The sequence below is a fragment of the Lolium perenne genome, chromosome 2, assembly GCF_019359855.2.
Source record: "Lolium perenne isolate Kyuss_39 chromosome 2, Kyuss_2.0, whole genome shotgun sequence".
NCBI classification, from domain to species: domain Eukaryota; kingdom Viridiplantae; phylum Streptophyta; class Magnoliopsida; order Poales; family Poaceae; genus Lolium; species Lolium perenne.
In genome coordinates this window covers 83,449,809-83,471,524 of record NC_067245.2, presented here as the reverse complement: position 1 = coordinate 83,471,524, position 21,716 = coordinate 83,449,809, and the positions used below count along the sequence as shown (strand labels likewise).

Genomic DNA, 21,716 nt, shown 5'->3' with positions numbered 1-21,716 from the left:
ATATTTTTGTACATACCTGGTAAAACTTTATGCCGGTTTGACTTTTAAAAATTCTTATATGCACTATATTTTGGCAAGGAGGGAGTATTATTTTAGGTGTGGCTATTTCTTAATCGACTGATAACTAACTTCGTTCTCAGTCAGATGTTGTCACCAAATCTCAGTTGTAACTCATATTGCAACAAATAAATAGCACGAATCATAAAGCAAATCTAATGATGTAAGACTTGACGAACTTTGTTCTCAGCTAGCTGAGAACTAGCAAAATCCTATTATTTTTGCCACTTCTGTATGAAGTAGCAAATTTTGTTAATATTTAACTAAATAAATAGTACTGATTTGAATTAGTATTGTTTCAAGAGAAAATCAAATTTGTCGGTGGCATCCGGGTTTGATGGTAAACAACAAAATTGAAGCAGTCTTGGTGGTTTTTCAGTCGAGCTTAGAGAAGGAGAGCCATGTGCTCATCATCCTATACTAGAGTCGGTGATGAGAGCATGCACACAATGTCGACGACCAAGCTCAGTGTCATACTCAGTTGTTGACATTTGGCACCGCAGCGCCGCCATAGAAGAAAAAAAAGTTGTAAGTAGCACCCATCGATTTGTTGTTGATTTGAAGTTGCAAAAATTCTGAATCATGTGATCGTTCTTGGAATAAGCACTAAGGTTTGGTGATTGATTTTCTAGCTCGGTTAGGTCAGATTGAAAAGGCTTACAAGTTAAATCTTACTGCAATCTAATGAAGTTACTGAGCCTAACATACTAGAGTGAGAAGATAGAAATTTATTTTGGGATTTTAAATGCGTCTCCAGGCCATCTAAGTATATAACGGCAAAATTTAGCGGTGTCAATTAGAACATGGCGAGATTTTTTTAAAAAAACTATAACATGGCGAGGAGGTTAAAAAACACATAATCCATTTCTATTTTCTTTCTAGCTTAATTCCGCTATCACGATAACATTTTGATAATGTATCTTCCTGTGCAACGCACGGGCAATTTTTCTAGTATTAAGAAAATATACTTTAGGGTGAATCTATTGATAATGATTTAGTATTGTAAATATTTATATTTTTATATATAAACTTGGTCAAACTTTAAAAACATTGACTTTTAACTAATCCTTAGACGCCTTATATTTTGGAACGGAGGGAGTACCTCGTATGCAAGACGATTTCTCCCAGTCCGTGAAACAGGTGAGACTAACCAAACGCGATTTTCTTTGAACCTAATCTTAACAGAAAAGTAAATAAAACTGGTTTTCCTAAAAATCCGATCAAAACTCGTTTTCTTAAAACTGATCTCTAATTTCCCTCAAAAAAAAAAAAACTGATCTCTAATCTACGCTAGCCAAACAACCACAAACGGACGGCGCACGTCGGCCCGTTGGGGACATGCTGTGGCATGAAACTCGGGATCTCTGTTTAAGAAAAAGAAGGAAACCCGGGATGCGCATTGTAAATAGCCCGTCTCTATCGCCTTCCGTTCCTTGAACGAGCCACGATTTCCGTCTCACAGTAAAAGAACGAGTAACGACTTTCGTCGCCCCAGATTCAAATTATCTCTCCCTTGTGCAATCTAAAAAAAAAAAAAAAAAAAAAAATGAAACCGTGTCTAGGAGGAACTAGACACTTTTTGATATAGTAGAAGCGGGACTTGGCGTGACAATTCCGAAATTCGTCCCTGACAGGAATCGAACTCCGGTCGTTGGGGTGCGCCACTGCGACCCCAACCACTGGGCCAAGCCCACGTCGTCTCCCTTGTGCAATCTAGCCATCGTAGATCTCATCTGGCCAGCACAAAACGAAATATATATTCCCCTCGCCTCTTGGCTTCTCCCCTCGCGCGCCTCTCTGCCAGTGTCCGTCAACAGTATATATCCTTCCTCAGCCTCCTGCCGTTGGACTACAAACTTTATCATGTGAACATCCCATCGATCCTCATGCCCGCAGATCGATATCCTGTAATGCCCCGGGCTAAACTGTTATGTTGATTTTTCTTGTTTTGTTGTTGCCGAGTAAAGGGACGGGAGTGGTGCCAGCAATGGGGGCGATGGCGGCTGGTCGATGCGGCCGATGGACGCGGAGCAGCTGCGGGAGTGCGGCCACCGGATGGTGGATTTCATCGCCGACTACTACAAATCCATCGAGGCATTTCCCGTCCTCAGCCAAGTCCAGGCACGATCACTCTTGACTCTTCTGCAAATCCTGCAATACAAACTTGCTCACATGCTGTTTCTGCAACATTATATGTCGCCTATGTAATATGGCTTGGCTCGCCGACTCACCGATCCACCAGTTTAATCCAGGTGTTTTGTGTAAAAAAAAGTTTAATCCATGTGTTCTGTAAATTACTCTCTGGTACACATAACTCTCCCACTGAGGGCCAGGATTCTCAAAACGAAGAATAGGAGAATCGCAGGATTAGATTAGGAAACTGTTGGGATTTTGGATGAAGTATTGTTTGATTGCACAGGAAAAACAAAAGAATTGTAGAGTGGATGAAATTTTTCCTCAAAACGAGTGCAAAGGAATTTTTTTGAAAGAATTCGTAAGGATTGTAATCCTTTGAATCAAACGACTTTTATAAGAAAAAATCTTAAGTTTCCGAATCCTACAAAAATCGTACACAATTCTTTCGAATCAAACAAGCTCCGGTGGAAAAAAAAAGTTGCACAATTATCAAGTCGCCTGCATCTTAAACTCTGTTCGGTTACTCCCGTCCATCAGCCAACACAACGACACAAGAAAATAAAGGGCAGCTTGTGTTTTCTCGAAAACAAAGACACAGTCCAGCATGGATGATAGAGGTAACGCGAACACGCAAACTGAACTTGCTAATGATTACAAATATGGGCGATACAAATCAAATTAAATTGATCTGAAACAAATGTCACAAAATATACATCAAAGAAGAAGGTACTCATTGTTTTCAGATTAAACGCTGCCCTTATATTCACATCGTGGACATGTCCAGATCCAACAGGTCTACAATGCAGACCAACGGAACACCCAGCTACTTATTACAACTTTTATTCCCGCAGCTTTTCTTTGCTAAAACATGTGCAACAACATTAGCAGATCGTCGCACAGCTCGCACCGTTCGTGGAAATTCATCAGAAGAAGCTTGATCTCATTCACCAACTTAGTCACACTTGCCCCCTTGATGGTATGGTTGCCGTCGTGAGGCTTGATCGATTTGCCTGAATTCAGAAAACAGAGAGAACAAGAGAGAAAGAGGAGCGAGCAGAGTTGGTTCTGTTCGAGTATCCAGACTTGTTCGATGCCCTCTCATGCTGCATTCTCCTGCCTTTATCATTTCTGCTCCAATGCCCGATCAGCTGGGCCAAGCCCATGTATAGAAGCCCATATCTCCAGTTCGGTACACGGGGTACGTCGGGTGTTACACAGCTGTCCATTCGCTGACCTGTCCACTTCTTCCTTCAGAAGTTTTGCTTCCACCCATTTCCGGGCACAGACCTGCATCTCCTTCGCGAGAACAAGAGCCCTCCGGGAAGCAAGCAATTCAGCTCCTTCAGCATCGGCAACATAAGGAAAAAAAATGTCAGGCCTCAGCCCTGAATCTGCCATGATGGTCTCTGATGATCACGCCACCCGCACCGCTGCCGGAGACCGACGAGAACGTCCCGTCTGCCTCGCCCGTCTGCATCAAAGAAGAGGGCACTCTAAGGTGTTCATGTGAGCGCTCACATCATTACCTTACATCCTCTTGGTACTGCATCTGTAAAGGCCTCCTTCGCCTTGTGCTCCACCACCTTAGATCCCCTCGTTGCCGCATACGTAAAGGCCACCGGAGGATGCCGTGACATGCTTGTCCAAACCACCGCTGCAACATGGTGCCTTGTGTTGGAAATAATCTTGTAGTTGCTTAGTAGTTAAGCTAGCAGCACTAGTTCAGTTTGGGTTTTGCTTGTAGCAGCAAAACGCCATCTAGACATTAGCTGTACTTGGTCGGCCACTGTAGCAGGTCGGTCACTGTAGCAGGTTAGTTACTGTACTAGGTCGGTCACTGTAGCAGGTTAGTTACTGTACTAGGTCGGTCATCAGCACCGACCTGAAAACCTCTATATAAGAGGCACCCTATGTGAAGCAATAGGAAGAGGAAAATGTAGCAGTCTTGAGCTGCACCAAATCAGAGTGTGTGTGTCCAAGTGCAAAGAGTGAGTAGCAGCAGCTCTCAATAGTAGGAGCTAACATTTGGTATCAGAGCCACGGCGATGGCGTTGGTTCCGCACGGTGGTGGCGCCGGGGGGAGCGCGATGCCGCTCTTCTGTCCGATACTCACCCGCGACAACTACACCGTCTGGGCGATCAAGGTCGAGGCCAACCTCGACGTGCAGGGCGTCTGGGAGGCGGTGGTTCCGGAAGACTCGACGGTGGCGGTCGATCCGGAGAAGAACAAGAGGGCGAGGGCATACCTGCTCGGCGCGCTCTCGGAGGACATTCTCCTGCAGGTGTCGTCGAAGAAGATGGCGGCGGCGATCTGGGAGTGCCTCAAGGCGCGGTTCGTCGGCGCGGATCGCGTCAAGGCAGCTCGGCTGTCGACGCTCCGCGGCGAGTTCGATCGGCTGATCATGGCGGACGGCGAGGAGCTAGACATCTACGCTGGCAAGATCGGCTGCATGGCCACCAAGTTTGCAAGCCTCGGCGGGACGCTGAGCGACGCCCAGATGGTGAAGAAGCTGCTCGACACCGTTCCGGACTCGCTGTTCGCGGCAGTGGCCGGCATCGAGCAGTTCCGCGACGTCGAGACCATCTGCTTCGACGACGTGCTCGGGCGTCTCAAGGCGTTCCAGGAGCGGACGGAGCGGCGCAAGGCGGCTGTTGGCGGAGAGCGTCGTGGCGACCAGCTGCTGCTCACGGCCGCTCAATGGGAGGCACGACGACGTCAGCGCGGCCGTGGCCACGACCACAACGACATCGGGAGCAGCGTGGACTCAAGCGCGAGGGGACGGCGCGGCAAGTGCTGGAACTGTGGCGTTCGCGGCCACTTTTCCCGTGACTGCCCCGAGCCCAGGAAGGAGAAGGCGTTTCTCGCCAACGTCGACTGCGAGCCGTCGTTGTACTAGGTTGTGACTTCGTGCGGTGTCGACAACCAGCGTGTTCGTGCGCGTCTAGGTTGTACGTGGCCGTGGCGGGAGTGCCCAGCTTGTCGTGCGTCAGAGAGCGTTGGTGATCTGTTGAAGGCCTGCGGCGTTGTGCGCGTTGGAGCGTGTTGTGCGTGCGGCCGGTATGTGCGGATCAAGCAGCCAAGTGCGCGTCTCAAGATGAAGACGAGGAAGAAGATGACAAGATTAGGGGGTGATTGTTGGAAATAATCTTGTAGTTGCTTAGTAGTTAAGCTAGCAGCACTAGTTCAGTTTGGGTTTTGCTTGTAGCAGCAAAACGCCATCTAGACATTAGCTGTACTTGGTCGGCCACTGTAGCAGGTCGGTCACTGTAGCAGGTTAGTTACTGTACTAGGTCGGTCACTGTAGCAGGTTAGTTACTGTACTAGGTCGGTCACTGTAGCACCGACCTGAAAACCTCTATATAAGAGGCACCCTATGTGAAGCAATAGGAAGAGGAAAATGTAGCAGTCTTGAGCTGCACCAAATCAGAGTGTGTGTGTCCAAGTGCAAAGAGTGAGTAGCAGCAGCTCTCAATAGTAGGAGCTAACACCTTGGTCAATGCTGCGGCCACATCGCCATCCGACCGCGACGCCTGACACTTGCGACGGGCCATATATCACCAACATACATGTAACAGCACACAAGCATCCTGAGCTTGCCACTGTGTACAAGGACTTAGAACATCCTTTTCTTTCTCTCTTTATTTTAAGGGTCACAAAACTATGCATCCGTCATCTTGTGAAGTGGTGATGTTGTCATTGAAGAACTAAGAAAACAGTCGAACATACTACTCTTTGTCTACAGAAGATGGATTGTGTTAAGTACTATATTTGGCACTCAACTAAGATTTGTGCATCTGTATCCATTGACCGGGTGATTTCATTGCAGCCAGGATATCTGAAGGAACTTCTTCCTGATTCAGCTCCAAACCGACCTGATACTTTGGATGCCCTTTTTGATGGTGATCTTCCTTCCAGTGCACTTTGAAGTTACATTGGAATTCATGTTTACCAATTGCACAATCCTTGAGCTATGCTTAATCAGCAAATTCTTCTGATGCCCAGATATACCACAGAAGATAGTACCGGGAGTAACTCACTGGCAAAGTCCGAATTATTTTGCTTACTATCCCTCAAATAGTAGCACTGCTGGATTCCTGGGGGAGATGCTTAGTGCTGCCTTTAACATCGTTGGCTTCAGTTGGATAACCTCTCCTGCTGCAACCGAGCTAGAGGTCATAGTCTTAGACTGGTTTGCAAAAATGCTTAAGCTTCCAAGCCAGTTTCTGTCATCTGGTAAGGCTGCAATCATATTTTTTAGTTAGATTGATGCATAAACTATTTATTGATCACAACATATAATTTTGATTTTGTTCTTTATATGTAGCACCTCAATTAATTTGCATCTCTAGTTATGATATGAACAAGAAGTTTCTGATTAACAAACACTATGTGGAACTTCCCATACTTGGTTATTCTTTTTTTCTTTCTCGTGCATTTCCATTATTTATTTATTTATTTATTAAGGTAACGTTTCTTGTTTCCTTCTTCCTTGACATACTGATTGTTTGGTCTAGTTTAATGTTACTACATAGAATCCTGAACAACTTTTTCAAGCTACTCCAAAAAAAGTGATCATTTCTTACTTTACTGCATGCTCCAATGAAGACACTAACTACAATTTTCAATCATATTTGCTATAAAAATATGTTATGAAAAACATGAAAGAAAAATCCAGAGACATTATTTTCACAGTCAATTACATGCTTTTTCACACAGACATAATTTCGAACAGCTGATGGTATGCACCCTAGGTCAATCTACATTATTGAACGTCTGTAATAGTTATCAAGCTGTACCATTAGCAATCACATAACCGTGTAGCCATGTTGTACAACATTATCAAGATTGCCAGTATATTGGTCCTATTTAGGATTGTTTTCATGTTCGTGGATCTTATCATCATGATAGGATCTGACCTGAAAAATCATGGCTCTAGAGATCGTATGGTCTGAGCTACGGTACTAGAATTATATGCTACGACCCGATTATTATCCTATGTGGATCGTAATCAAAATAGTTTGATAGGATCCTACGATACAGACTATGATTGGACTATCCTTGATCCGACACATTTACTTTATGGATTCTGCTTTAGTAGAATGGTACATAGAGGTGCTATCTTTTGATATAGTACGTGCATATCCTTAGCTAAAGTCACCCTTCTGAGTTTCTCTACTGCGTCCCCCTTTACAGCGCTTGGTGGAGGAGTAATCCAAGCTACCGCCAGTGAAGCAGTCCTTGTTGTACTATTGGCTGCACGAGATAGAATTTTAAAAAAGCAGGGGAAAAAATCCCTTGAGAAACTAGTAGTTTATGCATCTGACCAGACACATTCTGCTCTGCAAAAGGCATGCCAGGTATGCTTATATAATCCAACTCATGTCTCACTTGAATTATTTCGAGTTACCTTTTATAATGAATAAATTACCTGTCTTTGTCCGTTCTTTGGATTTGAAGTTATTCAAAGAATGGCAATGAAGTAGTTAGATAATGTGCATTATGTTCTTGTAATTTTTTTTAATCTGTTTGACCTGACCTAAAATTCTTCTGTTTATAGATTGCAGGAATTTTTCCAGAGAACTTCAGAGTTGTGAAGGCTGACTGTAGTAATAGTTATGCTGTTGCACCTGAAACAGTTAGCGAAGCCATTTCCATTGACTTGTCATCTGGGTTGATACCATTCTTCATCTGTGCAACAGTAAGCAATAAGCTGTGATTTCTTTGTATGCAAACTTCTTAGAGTTAATGAAAACTTGTGTGAATTTCACCATTGAAGTCTCAACATGATGTACTATACTTTATTAAATAATTATTTGAGTTAATATTACTGATGTTAAGAAAAAATGTTCCTGAAAGTTTAAGATCCTGATACTAGTCTGACGTCCAACTGTCTTTGTGCAAAACTACGGCAGCTACATTTATGTATAAAACTTGTCACAGGAGGGCAAGATTATTGGCCTGCTGCAGGTGATCGATATCATGATCTTGACTTGCGAGCATGAGGGTCTTCATCATTGCCGAAGCCTCCATAGCGCTGCCTTAAGCTGCCGCCATATTGGGCCACAACCTGTTCAATGATCCCGATCAGTTGCTCATCTTCTGTTGTGGTTCTTTTCGAGTGGAGGAGTGGTAAAACCATATTAATTTTCATGCTCCAACCAGTAGAACCAAAATCCCTAACTCTGATGGAAATTTTTGGGCAATCAACATATAGTTAAACAATAATGCGATGAATGTTACAAAAAGTAATTACTTGAATGACATTCTCTTATATTTAATAGTTATGCCTAGCTTTTCATCTGCTCATTAGTACACTTATATTTTTGCTCCATGTTATTTTCTAAAGAAATTTCTTATTTGTTTCAGGTAGGCACAACATCTTCATCGGCCGTGGACCCCTTGCATAAACTAGGAAAGATAGCACAGGTGTTTGGGCTCGTTGGGTGTGATAATTAGTAAATATCAAAATTAGTATAATGAAGTAATGAATCTTTCTATGTATTTAAAATTTTATAGAATTTTGAATTTCTGCCAGCTATGCACAGAACACTGATCTGTTGCTGCTAGTTCAAAACCTAGTTATTATGTCCACTTTTGAGGAACAAGTCTGCACCTTGATAGGTAACTGATCAGTTAACAGCGGTCCCCAGATATTTTAGATGGGCCATAATTTTGAAGAGCAATCCTTTTTATAGAACTGAATTTAGTTTATGTTCCGTATTTAAGTCCTACGTAATCGAAATTTTTAGTTGAGCAAAAAGTAGGTTTTGATCAGTTGACCAGTGGGAACCAGTTCCTATCTCTGGGGTCTTTTTTGCAACATGCTTTTTGGATTGTTGGTTCTACATTCACATTGTTATTCACTATCTTATTTTGTATATGACTTGTGCAAATTATAATATAGGAATTCAAATATACTGATGAATGTACATTGATAGATTGCTTCTGTTTTTTTAGGCCCATGGCATGTGGTTCCACATTGATGCTGCATATGCTGGAAGTGCTTGTATATGCCCAGAGTACCGACATCACCTTGATGGGGTAGAAGAAGCTGATTCATTCAATATGAATGCACACAAATGGTTTCTCACAAACTTCGATTGTTCCTTGTTATGGGTTAAGGTAAGTCATGTGATGATGTTCCAATTGGAATACCATGTTTCCACATCTGAAATCTTGCTCTACTTGTTTTTCCTACGCATATTGCATCGATATTATGTCAATATTTCCTAATGCACAAACTGACACCACGCGTATAAAAACAGGACAGGAGTTATCTCATAGAAGCATTATCTACAACTCCAGAGTATCTTAAGAATAAGGTTACGATATATACTTCCCTTGTCTATTTTTCTCTTGGGATATTTTCATCATTGTTCATTGTAGTGGATTAATCTACCTTTTGAAAGGTTGAGCTTCTCTGGATTGCGAATGCATGTTATTTTATATGGTTCCCCATTTTCCAAACTTGTTATACCATCTGGTTATCGCCAGGACCAGAAATCCTATTAGCTACTGGGAGCTTTTTTCCTAATGGGAATATGCTAGTTTGAGCTATTTTTTTATTTTATTTACAACTTTATGTTGTTAGAAATTGTACTTGCCAACTTTTTGAAATGACGCAAGAGAAAAGAGTAAAATCTGACCAATTACTGGCTCTCGGCAGGTTGTACCATTGTAGGAAAAATCTCCTGAGTAATTGTCGAATTTCGTTGAAATTCTCAACAATTACCTTATTTGTAGTAATGTGATACATAAATATTCCCGCAGTTTTAATCAATTGATTGGACAAACTGAAGTATATATTTTCAAGAGAACAAAAGGGTTATATTGAAAGAATGATGACAAGGTCTGCATGCCTGCTATCTAATTAATAAAAAAACATGTAAAAATCATTACTGTGAATTTTTTGTTAAACTATTTTTCGATTGGTGATTCTATAAATGTTTTACATTTTCAGGCCTCCCAAGAAAATTCTGTTGTTGATTTCAAGGATTGGCAAATTCCACTTGGCCGTCGTTTTAGGTGAATTCCTCTTGGCAATTTCATGACTCTTTATTAAGTGTACTGTTTATCTCTTACATACAGTTTAGTACTTAAAAATTTGACAAGGAATGCAACATCAGATTAATATTTCAATAAAGTCTATATATTTTTTCTTTGTGGACTTAATATTTTTCTAAGATGAAGTGTATGCAATAAGCTTTCGTATTGCAAAATAAATCACCAGTGGTAATAACGATGTAGTCAAATGATTAAAAAAAATCACCAAGCAACGAAAGATTGCTCGTATCCCATGTGGTATTGGATGGCTGCACGGTGTGCAACAAAGAAATCTGAACAGTTTCTGTTAGGCGGGCCTGCCCATTTTTCAATATCACCGTTCCTATTAGAGACCAAATTGTAGCTTTTTTTGCTACATTTACTTTTCTTGCAATTGCCGGATCAATTTTGAGGCCATACACATTTTTGAAAGAATATGAATCCATATGGATATTATAGAAAAAGAATCTTACAATTTTAGTGTTGCTCAGCACCATATATCAATGTGTTAACATCCAGCTTTCCAAGTGCCAGTCACTTTGGCAGTATGACTCGTCGCACTGTTGTTCAGGCTATATGCGGCAGTTCCTTCTATGGCAATTGCATTGATTTCTCTTTACCAAGTGAAACTTTTCTTTTAGATCACTGAAGCTATGGATGGTATTGAGGCTTTACGGCGTGGAAAACCTGCAGAGCTATATCAGAAAGCACATACAGTTGGCTAAACATTTTGAACAACTTGTATTATCTGATTCAAGATTTGAGGTAACAGAGAAAAGAAACCAATTAATTATACATCTATTTAATGATACTATGAAACTCTTGGTTAGCAGTAGTCCGAAAGAACATCATGTTTTCTCCTTCTTTTGGAAACCTCTATTTTACAGAGTTCTTATTAACTTCACTAATTTAGGTAGTAACTCCAAGGAACTTTTCCCTTGTTTGTTTCCGCCTTCTGCCCCCAACTTTTGAGGATGACAATGGACGTAACCTTAACTACAGTCTAATGGAGACCTCTAACTCAAGTGGAAAGATCTTCATATCACATACGGTTGGTTATTAGCAGATGCTTTGATGATCTCGATATGTATTCATGAAGCATAAATATCCACTGATTTTGTGGCACTTTCTTCTTCAACAGGTTCTTTCTGGCAAATTTGTCTTGAGATTTGTAGTTGGAGCACCGCTGACCGAGGAGCGACATGTGGATGCCGCATGGAAGCTTTTGCAAGATGAGGCCAGCAAGCTCTTTGAAAGTTTGTACATTATAAATGCAGGTGCTCATTGATTAAGCTCCACCATTCAGGCCTATTATCCCGATAAGCTTAATTTTACACCTGCTGATACATGTATTTTTGAAATGTCCTGATGAAGTCATAATAACAGTGATTACCGGCTTCATCGGCCAGAACAGTTAAAATAATATTAACTCCATATATTGGTTCAAAACTGTACGAAATAATAATTTGACCTTGTGAAAAGTAAATGGGGCTACCGTCCAGCCCCTCTTGACGGTCTGCTCAGGAACTCGCTTTAGGGTATCTCCAATAGACCGACGCAAAACTTAGGACATCTCTAATAGACCGACGCAAAACAGACGTCAACCACGCGTGTCCGTTTGCGTCGGCTCGTGGATACCAAATAGGTTGTATCCTCCGTGTCCGTTTGTGTCGGGTATGCCCAGCGGGCCAACGTAATTTTTTCCCTAACATCGTCAAAGTTGGTAATGGTGGTTTAACATCATGTCGAGACCTTCCTCCAACGATTACCACTTCCTGCACGAGGCCGGTGGTTCCTGCGCGGCTAGTAGAGTGGTGCGTTTTTGCCGCCGTTTCGAGCGCGGAAAGCAGCTTGCGCGTGATCGGCGTTTTCCCCTCCCCGTCGTGCATATATACGGCGACGATGGCAAGTGAGAAGGCCACACCTCAATACCATAGAAAGCATCCATGGCCAAGAACTCGATCGCACTTGACCTCGCCTTGTTGAGATAGCCCTCCGCGTCTACCCGGATGATCCGAACCTCCTCGCTTTCCACGCGGCGGAGGCGATCGCAGAGGAGCAGATGGCCGCGTATGGCCGCTAGGCCGACCAACTGGAGGTGGACACGGCGGCGGCAGAGGTTGCGCAAGTATGGGGTGAGCCAGCGATGGACGCGACGGAGTCGGCCACGACTATGTCCCACCTCCACGCGGAGCTCGCGAAAGCCATGGCGGAACTCGCGGCGGCGAGGGTGGTGATGGTGGCGGCCCCGGCCGTCGACACTGTCATCCATGCTGTCGACGACGAGGATGATGACGACATGGGCTTCCTCCTTGCCGACGAGGTGGGTGAGGGTGCGAGCGCCGAGCAGCGGGTGCTGCTGGCGTCAATCGAGACCTTCCCAGAGGACGTCGGCTGCCATCAGGCTCTGGCGGCAGAGGCGCAAGCTCGCGGCATCGCGCTCGATATGAGGCGGGCGTACGTGCGCGACCTGGCGACGGTCGCGTGGATGGGACGGGACCACGCGCGGATCGACCGGGAGAACCGCGAGCTAGAGGAAGCCATCGAGGCGAGGGGCGAGGCGGTGGAAGCAGCAGTGAGGGACAGGGCTCGCTACCACAACGACCTGGCGGCAGTGGCAGAGGAGGAGGTGGCGCGCACGGAGGCGGTGGAGGAGCATGCACGCGTGGCGACGGTGGAGGAGCTGGCGCGCTTGGCGTGCGTGAAGGCGGCGGAGGTGGCGGCCAGGGAGGCAATGGTGGCGGCGCAGAGAGTCCAATGGGACTCCGCTCTAGCTAAGGCCATCGAACACCGCCGACGCGCGCGGGGCAAGGCGTTCGCCGCCTGGAAGCGCTCGGACAACGGCGTCGGCTCCTTAGGTCATGCGAGCGGCCAGTAGACCGCACGACTGCAAATAACCCTGGCCATAGAAGGTCGTGCGACAGCGAGTAAGTACGGCCGTCGTAGTTTTAGGTTAACTCGACTAACCATCTCTGTAAAGATAGTCCTTTTGGCCAATCACTAGTAATGGGAATTTTTTACTTACCTCCATCACTGCTTGGTGGGCCTGGATACAACCAACGTGGACGTGCCACGCAACGCAAATGTGATACATATTTGGGCCGTATTTAAGTCTCGGCGGATAGTCCGGCCACTTGAGGTCGGTTCATGATGCAGCCGTATTTTTTTGACCGTGCGATCGCTTCGCGTCCCGCCGGGCCGTTGGAGATACTTTTAGGCCACCGGCCGCCGTCGGGATGTCAATGCATACGGAGGAGGACGCCTCAATAGGTTGCGTAGAAAACATTTATGTACCCATCATCTGCAGCTTGTCCTTCTTCACCTTGGCGATCACAGAGTCGAGGATCAGGTTCTGCAGCTTATCCTCCTCCACCTCCGCGCCGCCCGCGCGAGTCGAGGATCTTGCCGGCTTCATCTCCTCAGCATAGATACTAAGATACCTCTCACAAAAGTCGGCCTCAGGCTCCCTGGAGGCTGACTTTGGAATAGTTCTTAATTAGCACTTGCTAATATCGAATTATTTGTCCTAGATCTCGAAAAATAAGTTAAGATCTCGAAAAATAAAGAATTATTTGTCCTCAAAACTTGGTGCACCCTATATACATCCTTCCCATGTTGCGATGCATTCTCAAAATATAGCCATGGATAATTCTTGCATTGCCATCCTGTCATTCGCCTTCATCCTCCTGATCCACCACTTCCTCGGCGGGAAGCAGAACAAGGTGCGTCCGCCGAGCCCTCCGGCCATCCCGTTCGTCGGCCATATCCATCTCGTGAAGAAGCCGTTCCACGCCGTGCTATGCCTCCTCGCAGCGCGCCACGGGCCCGTGTTCGCGTTGCAGCTCGGCTCCTGCAACGCTGTGGGAGTGCTTCACAGAACTGGACGTGACCTTCGCCAACCGCCCGAGGCTCCCCTCGTGGCAATTCCTGTCCATGGACTTCTCAATGCTCGCCACGTGCAGCTATGGCCCGCACTGGCGAACCCTCCGCCGCGTCGCGGCCGTGCAGCTCCTCTCGACGCACCGTGTCAGCTGCATGTCAGGCGTCATCTCCGGTGAGGTGCACGCCATGGTGCGGCGGTTGTATAGATCGGCGACGGCATCGCCGCGCATCCAGCTGAAGCAGAGGCTCTTCGAGCTCTCTCTCAGCGTACTCATGGAGACTATCGCAAACACCAAGGCAACTCGTTCAGAAGCGGACGCCGACACGGACATGTCCGTTGAGGCCCAGGAGTTCAGGAAGGTGATGGACGATATCAACCCGCATGTCGGTCTGGCCAACCTGTGGGAGTACCTGCCAGTAATGCGGTGGCTCGACGTCTCCGGCATAAAGGACAAGCTCCGGGCTGCGGTGACTAGAAGGGACGCGTTCCTGCAGAGGCTGATCGACGCGGAGCGGCGGAAGCTAGACGATGGCGGCAGTGAAGATGGTGACAAAAGCATGATTGCCGTGATGTTCACTCTGCAGAAGAAAGAGCCAGATGTCTATACCGATACAGTGATCAGGGGCCTGTGCACGGTGAGTTCTTCCATTTTACGTCATGGCCAAAGCCAACTTCATACTCCAGTTCATACTGCTCTTGTCCGTTAAACCCCAACTTGGCTGGATCTGAGGTTTCCCCTATATAACAAATCACAAACAAAACAATGATGCTAACATTTTTTTTCTTCTATTATTGTTTCTACAGAGTTTATTTAGTGCTGGAACGGACACCATCTTGGGTGACATAGAATGGGCTATGTCGCTCCTGCTAAACCACCCAGCGGCCATAAAAAAGGCGCATGCCGAGATCGACCGATGTGTTGGGACCTCTCGCCTGGTTTCCGCTGAGGACCTGTCCCGCCTCACGTACCTCCAATGTATCATCAGGGAAACCCTCCGTCTTTACCCTGCCGCCCCGCTACTGCTGCCGCATCAGTCTTACGCTGACTGTAAATTGGTGGCCACACAATTCCGAGTGGAACCATGCTGATCGTTAATGTATATGCCATCCATAGGGACCCGAACATGTGGGAGGATCCCATGGAGTTCAGGCCGAAGAGGTTTGAGGATGGCAAGGCTGAAGGACTATTCATGATACCATTTGGAATGGGGAGGAGGAAGTGCCCCGGAGAGGCAATGACTTTACGGACGATAGGACTTGTTCTTGGGGCACTTATACAATGTTTCTACTAGAACCTGGTAGACTCTGTGGAGGTGGACATGACAGAAGGAGGAGAAGAGTTTGTTATCCATAAGGCCGTGCCATTTGAGGCTTTGTGCAAGCCACGCACAGCTATGGATGGTGTGCTTAAGAGGCTCTAATGAATATTTTTATAACGCTATTCTAAGAAGGACAAATAAATAAATGCTCTGTACTATTTTATACCTGGCTAGGTATTGTGAAATTATCCTAAGCAATGTTCAAGAAATCGTTAATCGTTAACTTATTAGTCGGCCTTAAAATGGAGATAAATCACTTATCGAGCAATTAATTGATTTTATTGGGCCACCATTTATCGGCTTATTTTTTATAAATCCTAATTTGTGGCACTAAATTTTCTATATATAAGCTATGTAAAAAAAATTGAGCATTGAACAAAAGTATTATCTTGATTCTTTGCATTTGAATCAATAAAAATGGAAATTTTAGCTAATGCACAATTCTCTAAGACTATAGGGTGAAAATATCGACTACTAGACATAATTTCAACAAAATTTCACTGAAAATTGGCCGAAATATTGGTTATCAGACTGAAAATCTAGCGAATATTGGTTCCGTCGATAAATTAAACGACATATCGAAATCTTATCGGTTACCACCCGATTCACCATAAATCAATATCTCAGCCGATTTTTTGAACATTGATCCTAAGTAACAAACATGTTGCATTCCTCTCTCGATAATATGTTGGAAGTTTTTAACAACAAGTTATTTTAATTTATTTAATAATGTATGTATCAGTCTTTTAATTAATACTTACACTATGTCTAACATCTTCCATGTATGCAAAGTTTAGATGCAACTAGATCCATGATGTCTCTATATCAATGTCCCGTGCAAGTTCTATATAAAAAAAAACTAGATCCATGATGCACTCCCGGTGAGTGGATGTCATGCAGATCATTGAACAACAAAGGCGCATTTTGTTGGAAATAGGTCCTAGAGGCTATCAGAGCAATTCCAATAGTATAGCCAACTGCTGGCTATAACAAGATGCCATATCATTTGTAGCCATCATATAGCTAACATGTATAATAGTTGGCTATAAGAATGAACTAGTTTACTAATATATGGCCCACCTTTCACTCTCACAAAGTGCCTAGGAGCACGTGCAAGAGCTGGCTATTGCATAGTAGCCCACCTTCCTTCTCTCTCCTCCAACTCATCTAAAATATATTATTTAATGTCTTATAGTCAGCTGACTGGACTCTATTGTACTTGTTCTCGCATAATTAAGGTGATATTTCCTAAGTGTAGTCGTAAGTTATGTAATTTTTCTTGAAAATTATATGTATAATACAATGTGTGATTTTTTTTTTTGTAGAACTATACAATGTATGATACTTTTTCTAATAGTCCCTAGTCAACTAGGTTTTGCGAAACATATCCTAGGACAAGTGGAGAAACATAAGATTTTTAGCCCATGCCATATTTATCCTAGTCGAATAGATTTATCCATCTATCCTTCTGATTTTCATTTCCTTTAGCTTTGTATCCAAATAATGGAATATAATGGAATATTATATCTTAAATGAAATGAAATTATGATTTGACCGTAATTTGTGTTACCCCTAATTGTAATTAAGTGTTCAAAGGGGTTAATGGGAACATAATTACGGGAAATGATTTGCGGCACACGTATCCATATCATGGCGGTAAATGTTTCCGCCGTCAATTAATGCAGTGAGGAGTTACAATTTTTGTACCACCTACGAGAATGCACGGCTTATCGCGATGTATCGAGCGAAAAAAGCCTCGGATTTGCACTTTCCCGTCGCAGTTATCCCTAACGGCTTTTTTTTATCGTACTAGCGCGGCGATTACGGGCGTGCCTCGGTGTTTAAAGCCACCACAGACTGTATGTCAGTGTTGTAGTGAATATCTTCACAAATGTCAACCATCTTACATAGACACAATCGTCTAGGTTGTATCCTACCGCATATTAGTGGCCATTGATATCATAGTTGCAAGGTGAAACATGGGCTTCAACAAGTCTAGCAAACAAAGGAGAGCAGTGCAGATCTTTTATCTCATTGTTATGCAAAAATAAAAACTGTGCCAAACTAAAAGTCATAATCTGCCATAGCTGCAGGTACCACACAACAATATCCATGTAAAGCAAACGGGCAATTATTCGAAGACTAGTGCATCCGATCGATGCTCTGTGTATTCTAAGAAATTCTCTTGCTTCATTTTATGATATGAGTTGTCTCTTCTTTATTTGGCACTCTTAAATAGGCCCGCCCAAACTTTCCCACCACTCTCCTGTAGGATCTGTACATGGCTTCAATGCATGTGGACTCAGACATGTGTAGTTAGTCATCTTCTGCATCTCATTGCAGTAGTGCACTTCTGAACTAAGTTAAACCATGTATTCCGGGGCAACCTTTGTTCTTCACGAAGTAGTCATCGTACTCACTCACACCATGCACTGGCATCATGACTAACTCCTTGTTCATCCTAAATAGCCGGCGAAAATCATTTGAAGTATATATAGGATCATCAGCAAATATTTAGTGTAAAGCTTGGCATGACCGCCTACATAGGCAAACGGCGGAGCACCTTGCGTGCAGGAGGGGCGTGCGAGGTTGCCGCACGTTTTGTGAGAACTCGAGGAACCTTGAACTACGAGGCGGAAGAGGCCACACAAGAGTCACGGTCGGCGTAGGCGCATTGTTGGTGCACAACCAGCGTTGAACTTAGCGGTGGCTTTGGCGACTGTGCGGTGGTGTTGGTATTGTAAACAAATCAGGGTACCTAGTGAGCATTCGCAAGTTAGTTTATTGTGGTCAATCGTTGGTCTGGATTTCCCGATCATGGGCGTGTAATCATTGACAATGGAGTCATATCATTGAGTGAATGATATGATGGATATTCCCATATATAAGTATATATAAGTATTATAACACGATCAATGTCACATCAAGTTCAACATTACGATATTTATTAAAGTGTAGTAGCCTAATCCTTAGACCGTAAGATCATATCTAATCACCGTCACCGGAGGATGCTTTTGCTGTATCAACCGCCACACCGTAGCAGGGTGGTCATAAATGTGCAATTACGTATTCCAGTGGGATGGTTGAGGCGTATTGATCAAAAGTGAGATTTTTTCATCCGCGTGATGGAAGATACTCTGGGCCCACTCGATCGGTGAGATTACATCCAAGTTGCAACATATGACTAGGTCATGAGGATGGAATCAAATAGAACGAGTTGAATAGCCTTTTCGGTAACGAGACTGAACTAGGTATTGTGATACTGATTATTAAGTCTCGGACGAGTGCCGGTATCGAAGTAACAAAGGGAATGGGATACGACATGATGGATCAAACGACGATTGCATCTTCGTAGAATACACAGGGGTCACTATTGTTCTCCAGAACACCCTAGTGATCATTGATTGGCGAGACTCTCGATCATGTCTGTGTCATTCTCGAACCGTAGGAAAACACACTAAGGGTTCAACGAAACTTAAGATTATTTTGAATTCAAAGGAAACATTAGAGAACAGACAAGAGAGAACAGGAAAGGGTTTTGGGAGAACACGTAGGTGTTCGGGAGGTGTCTCGAACAAATCGCAATTAAAAGATATGTTTAATATGTTGATTAAATGAATTAATATATTTAAATATACTTACTTTAATAAAAATATTTTTAATTAAAAAGGGCATCCATATTTTATTGGGCCCCATATAGAAGGGGCCAAATAAAAATAAAAGGAAAAAATAAAAAAAGAAAGGGGTGAGCCGGGCCCACCCGGTGGCCAAACGGGGCGGGGAAGGTGTGCCGCGCGGGAAGCTTTGCCCAGCCTGCCACTCCTCTCCTCCCTTGTTTAGTCCCACATTTACCCCTTATGTTGCCTAGCCCCTGCCATTACCCATGTATATAGAGTAGTGATTTGGAGGAGGAGGACACACAATAGAATTAGGGTTTTGGGAGAAAGAGATCCCCTTTGGGCGCCTCCTCTCCTCATCCACTCTCTCTCTCTCTATATCTCTCTCTCTCTTGTTCTCTCTCCACCCGTGGTTCCTCGAAGAGCTGCGCACAGAGGGATTACTCCACCCGGTACAGGAGCACTGCTGGGTTAGGGTTAGGGTTTAGGGTTTAGGGTTAGAGTTAGGGTTACTCCACCCGGTACGTGGGATCTATAAGATCTACTTCCGCAACTTCGGATCGAAGCCGGGAGCGTCCTTGAGCACCGTATGTGTGCGAAACTACGAGGTGCTGCACTTGCGGTACTCATGATGGTACGGGAGGACTTCTACACTACCCCGAGGTCGGCGACGAAGTACGACTACATCGACCACGTTCCAGTGGAACGTTAACCTCTATCGGTCTACGAGGGTATGGCACCGATATCTTCTCCGTTACAACATTACTCTAGATAGATCTGTGCAACCGGGTTGCGTTAGTTACAATTTTTTGTTTTCTGCTACGAATCCCAACAAAAACATGGCCATGTCATCTATAGTTAGCCATATAGCTAATATGTACAATAGTTAGTTATAAAATTGTGCTACTTTGTTGATACATGGCCCACCTTCCACTCTCTCAAAGCGCCTATGAGCACGTGCAAGAGCTAGCTCTTGCATGAGAGCCCACTTCCCTTCTCTGTCCTCTTATCTCTTCTCCAACGAAGAAACCATATACTATTTTAATCCTTAGAGCATCTTCAGTCGCGTCCCCCAAAGCGGTCCCCCAAAACATGCCAGATCGAGCATTTGGGGGACGCGTTGGAGTGGTGGCGCGCTTGGGGCGCGTCTCTCCCCAGTCGCACCCCCATTAAGAGGCTCCAAAATAATAGAAATGCACGAAAATAAAACTTTTCATTCAAATTTGATTATATTTTACAAGTTTGAATGAAAATAGCTAGGTTCATCTAAACCCTAGCCCGTTGGTCGCCTGACGGTGCGTTTGATGGCCCCACCATGTCGTCACATCCTTCCCCCGCTGCTTGTTCGCCGCACGCCACCTCTACCTCTGGAGCCCCATGAGGAGAGCACGTCGTTCCGCCGCGTCCTCGAGGAGCTGTTGCCGCTCCTCCGTGGAGAAGAGGCAACCCGCCTCCTCAACTGGTGCCTGCTGGATGGAGAGGTGGACAACGCGGCGCCACCGCACATTGTTACCTTCCTCGTGGGCACAGGCGTCGTCTTGCAGCTTCTTCAGCGACTCGAAGGACTCAACGATCGCCTTCTACTACGCCGATTGCTCCTCCGGGTCTAGCCTGTCGTCAGCCAAGTCGACGTCGTCCTCGTCCTCCGCTTCCGCTGCCGTCGCTTCCACCTCCCAGGCCGCCAAATCCGCGGACGCTGCCTCCTTCCGCAGCAGCTGCTCCAGCCCCTCCCGTCACCGCCGATGCTCGAGCTCCTGCATCCGCAACCGCTGTTGCAGATCCTCCACACGCTGCCGCTCGTGCAGTTCATCCCGACACCGTTGCTGCTCCAACTTCTCTCGGGACCGCAGCTTGTCCTCCACCCTCTACGCCTCGAGGCGGAGACACGACTCTTCCGCCGCGGCCTTCGCCGCCCGTTTTGGCCACTTGTGCGCGACAAACGCATCTATGGTGGCCGCTTGCGCCATCGCCTCCCACCCGTCGTTGTCTGCCAGCTCTGGGTCTACATCGTATTCCATGCTCTCATCGTACACAAGGGTGCCGGCAGGTGGAGGTAGAGATGCTGGTGGTGGTGGAGATGGAAGTGGAGGTGGAGACAGTGGTGGAGGTAGCTGGCCACCACCGATGCGGCTCAGCATTGATTAGGTGGTAGGCAATCGACGAAGCATGTTTGGCGGCGGAGAAAGGGATGTCGACGGCTGTGGTGACGTTCATTGAGCGGAGGCGACCTTTTATAGGCGACGACGACGTGAGAAGAGGCGAAAAAAAGCGCGGAAAGAGGTGAGAAGCCACGGAAACTAGCGGTGACATGTGAACGGCGCGACGCGTGGATGACATCTCGCCTTCCCCTCCGTCACTATTAATGCAAAGATGCAACGCTTCGTCGTGAGTCAATGACATGTCGGGCCTGCCACTCGCGGTGTGTTTCCTCACTCTATTTGACACGTCCGGAGCGGGGTGGTCTCGAGGCGCCAAACACCGTATTAGGCCACGCTCCGCTGTAAAAAAGTTTTAGGGGACGTGAGTAAATTATTGTACTTGCTTAAAAAAACGCATTCTGCGAAGACGGTGAAATGGGCCCGATCCCCGATCCTCCGGTGAATGCAAACCTTTCCGTCGGGCCGCTGGAGAGCGGCAGAAGGCAACACCACGGAACAAGA

The 21,716-nt window shown here is 45.3% G+C and overlaps 1 protein-coding gene and 1 pseudogene across 1 annotated transcript; both read left to right on the top strand.

The window, feature by feature from the left end:
* The first annotated feature begins 2,030 nt into the window (after positions 1-2,030).
* Positions 2,031-11,572, top strand: LOC127333114 (tryptophan decarboxylase 2-like). The gene is made up of 12 exons (XM_051359421.1): positions 2,031-2,178; positions 6,021-6,093; positions 6,197-6,451; positions 7,388-7,551; positions 7,752-7,892; positions 8,561-8,620; positions 9,152-9,316; positions 9,460-9,516; positions 10,155-10,219; positions 10,879-11,002; positions 11,151-11,288; positions 11,379-11,572. Exons 1-12 carry the CDS (start codon positions 2,068-2,070, stop codon positions 11,523-11,525), a joined length of 1,500 nt encoding a protein of 499 aa, XP_051215381.1. The 5' UTR covers positions 2,031-2,067; the 3' UTR covers positions 11,526-11,572.
* Positions 11,573-13,878: 2,306 nt separating this feature from the next.
* LOC127330098 (cytochrome P450 81Q32-like) lies at positions 13,879-15,541 on the top strand (annotated as a pseudogene).
* Positions 15,542-21,716: the final 6,175 nt, after the last annotated feature.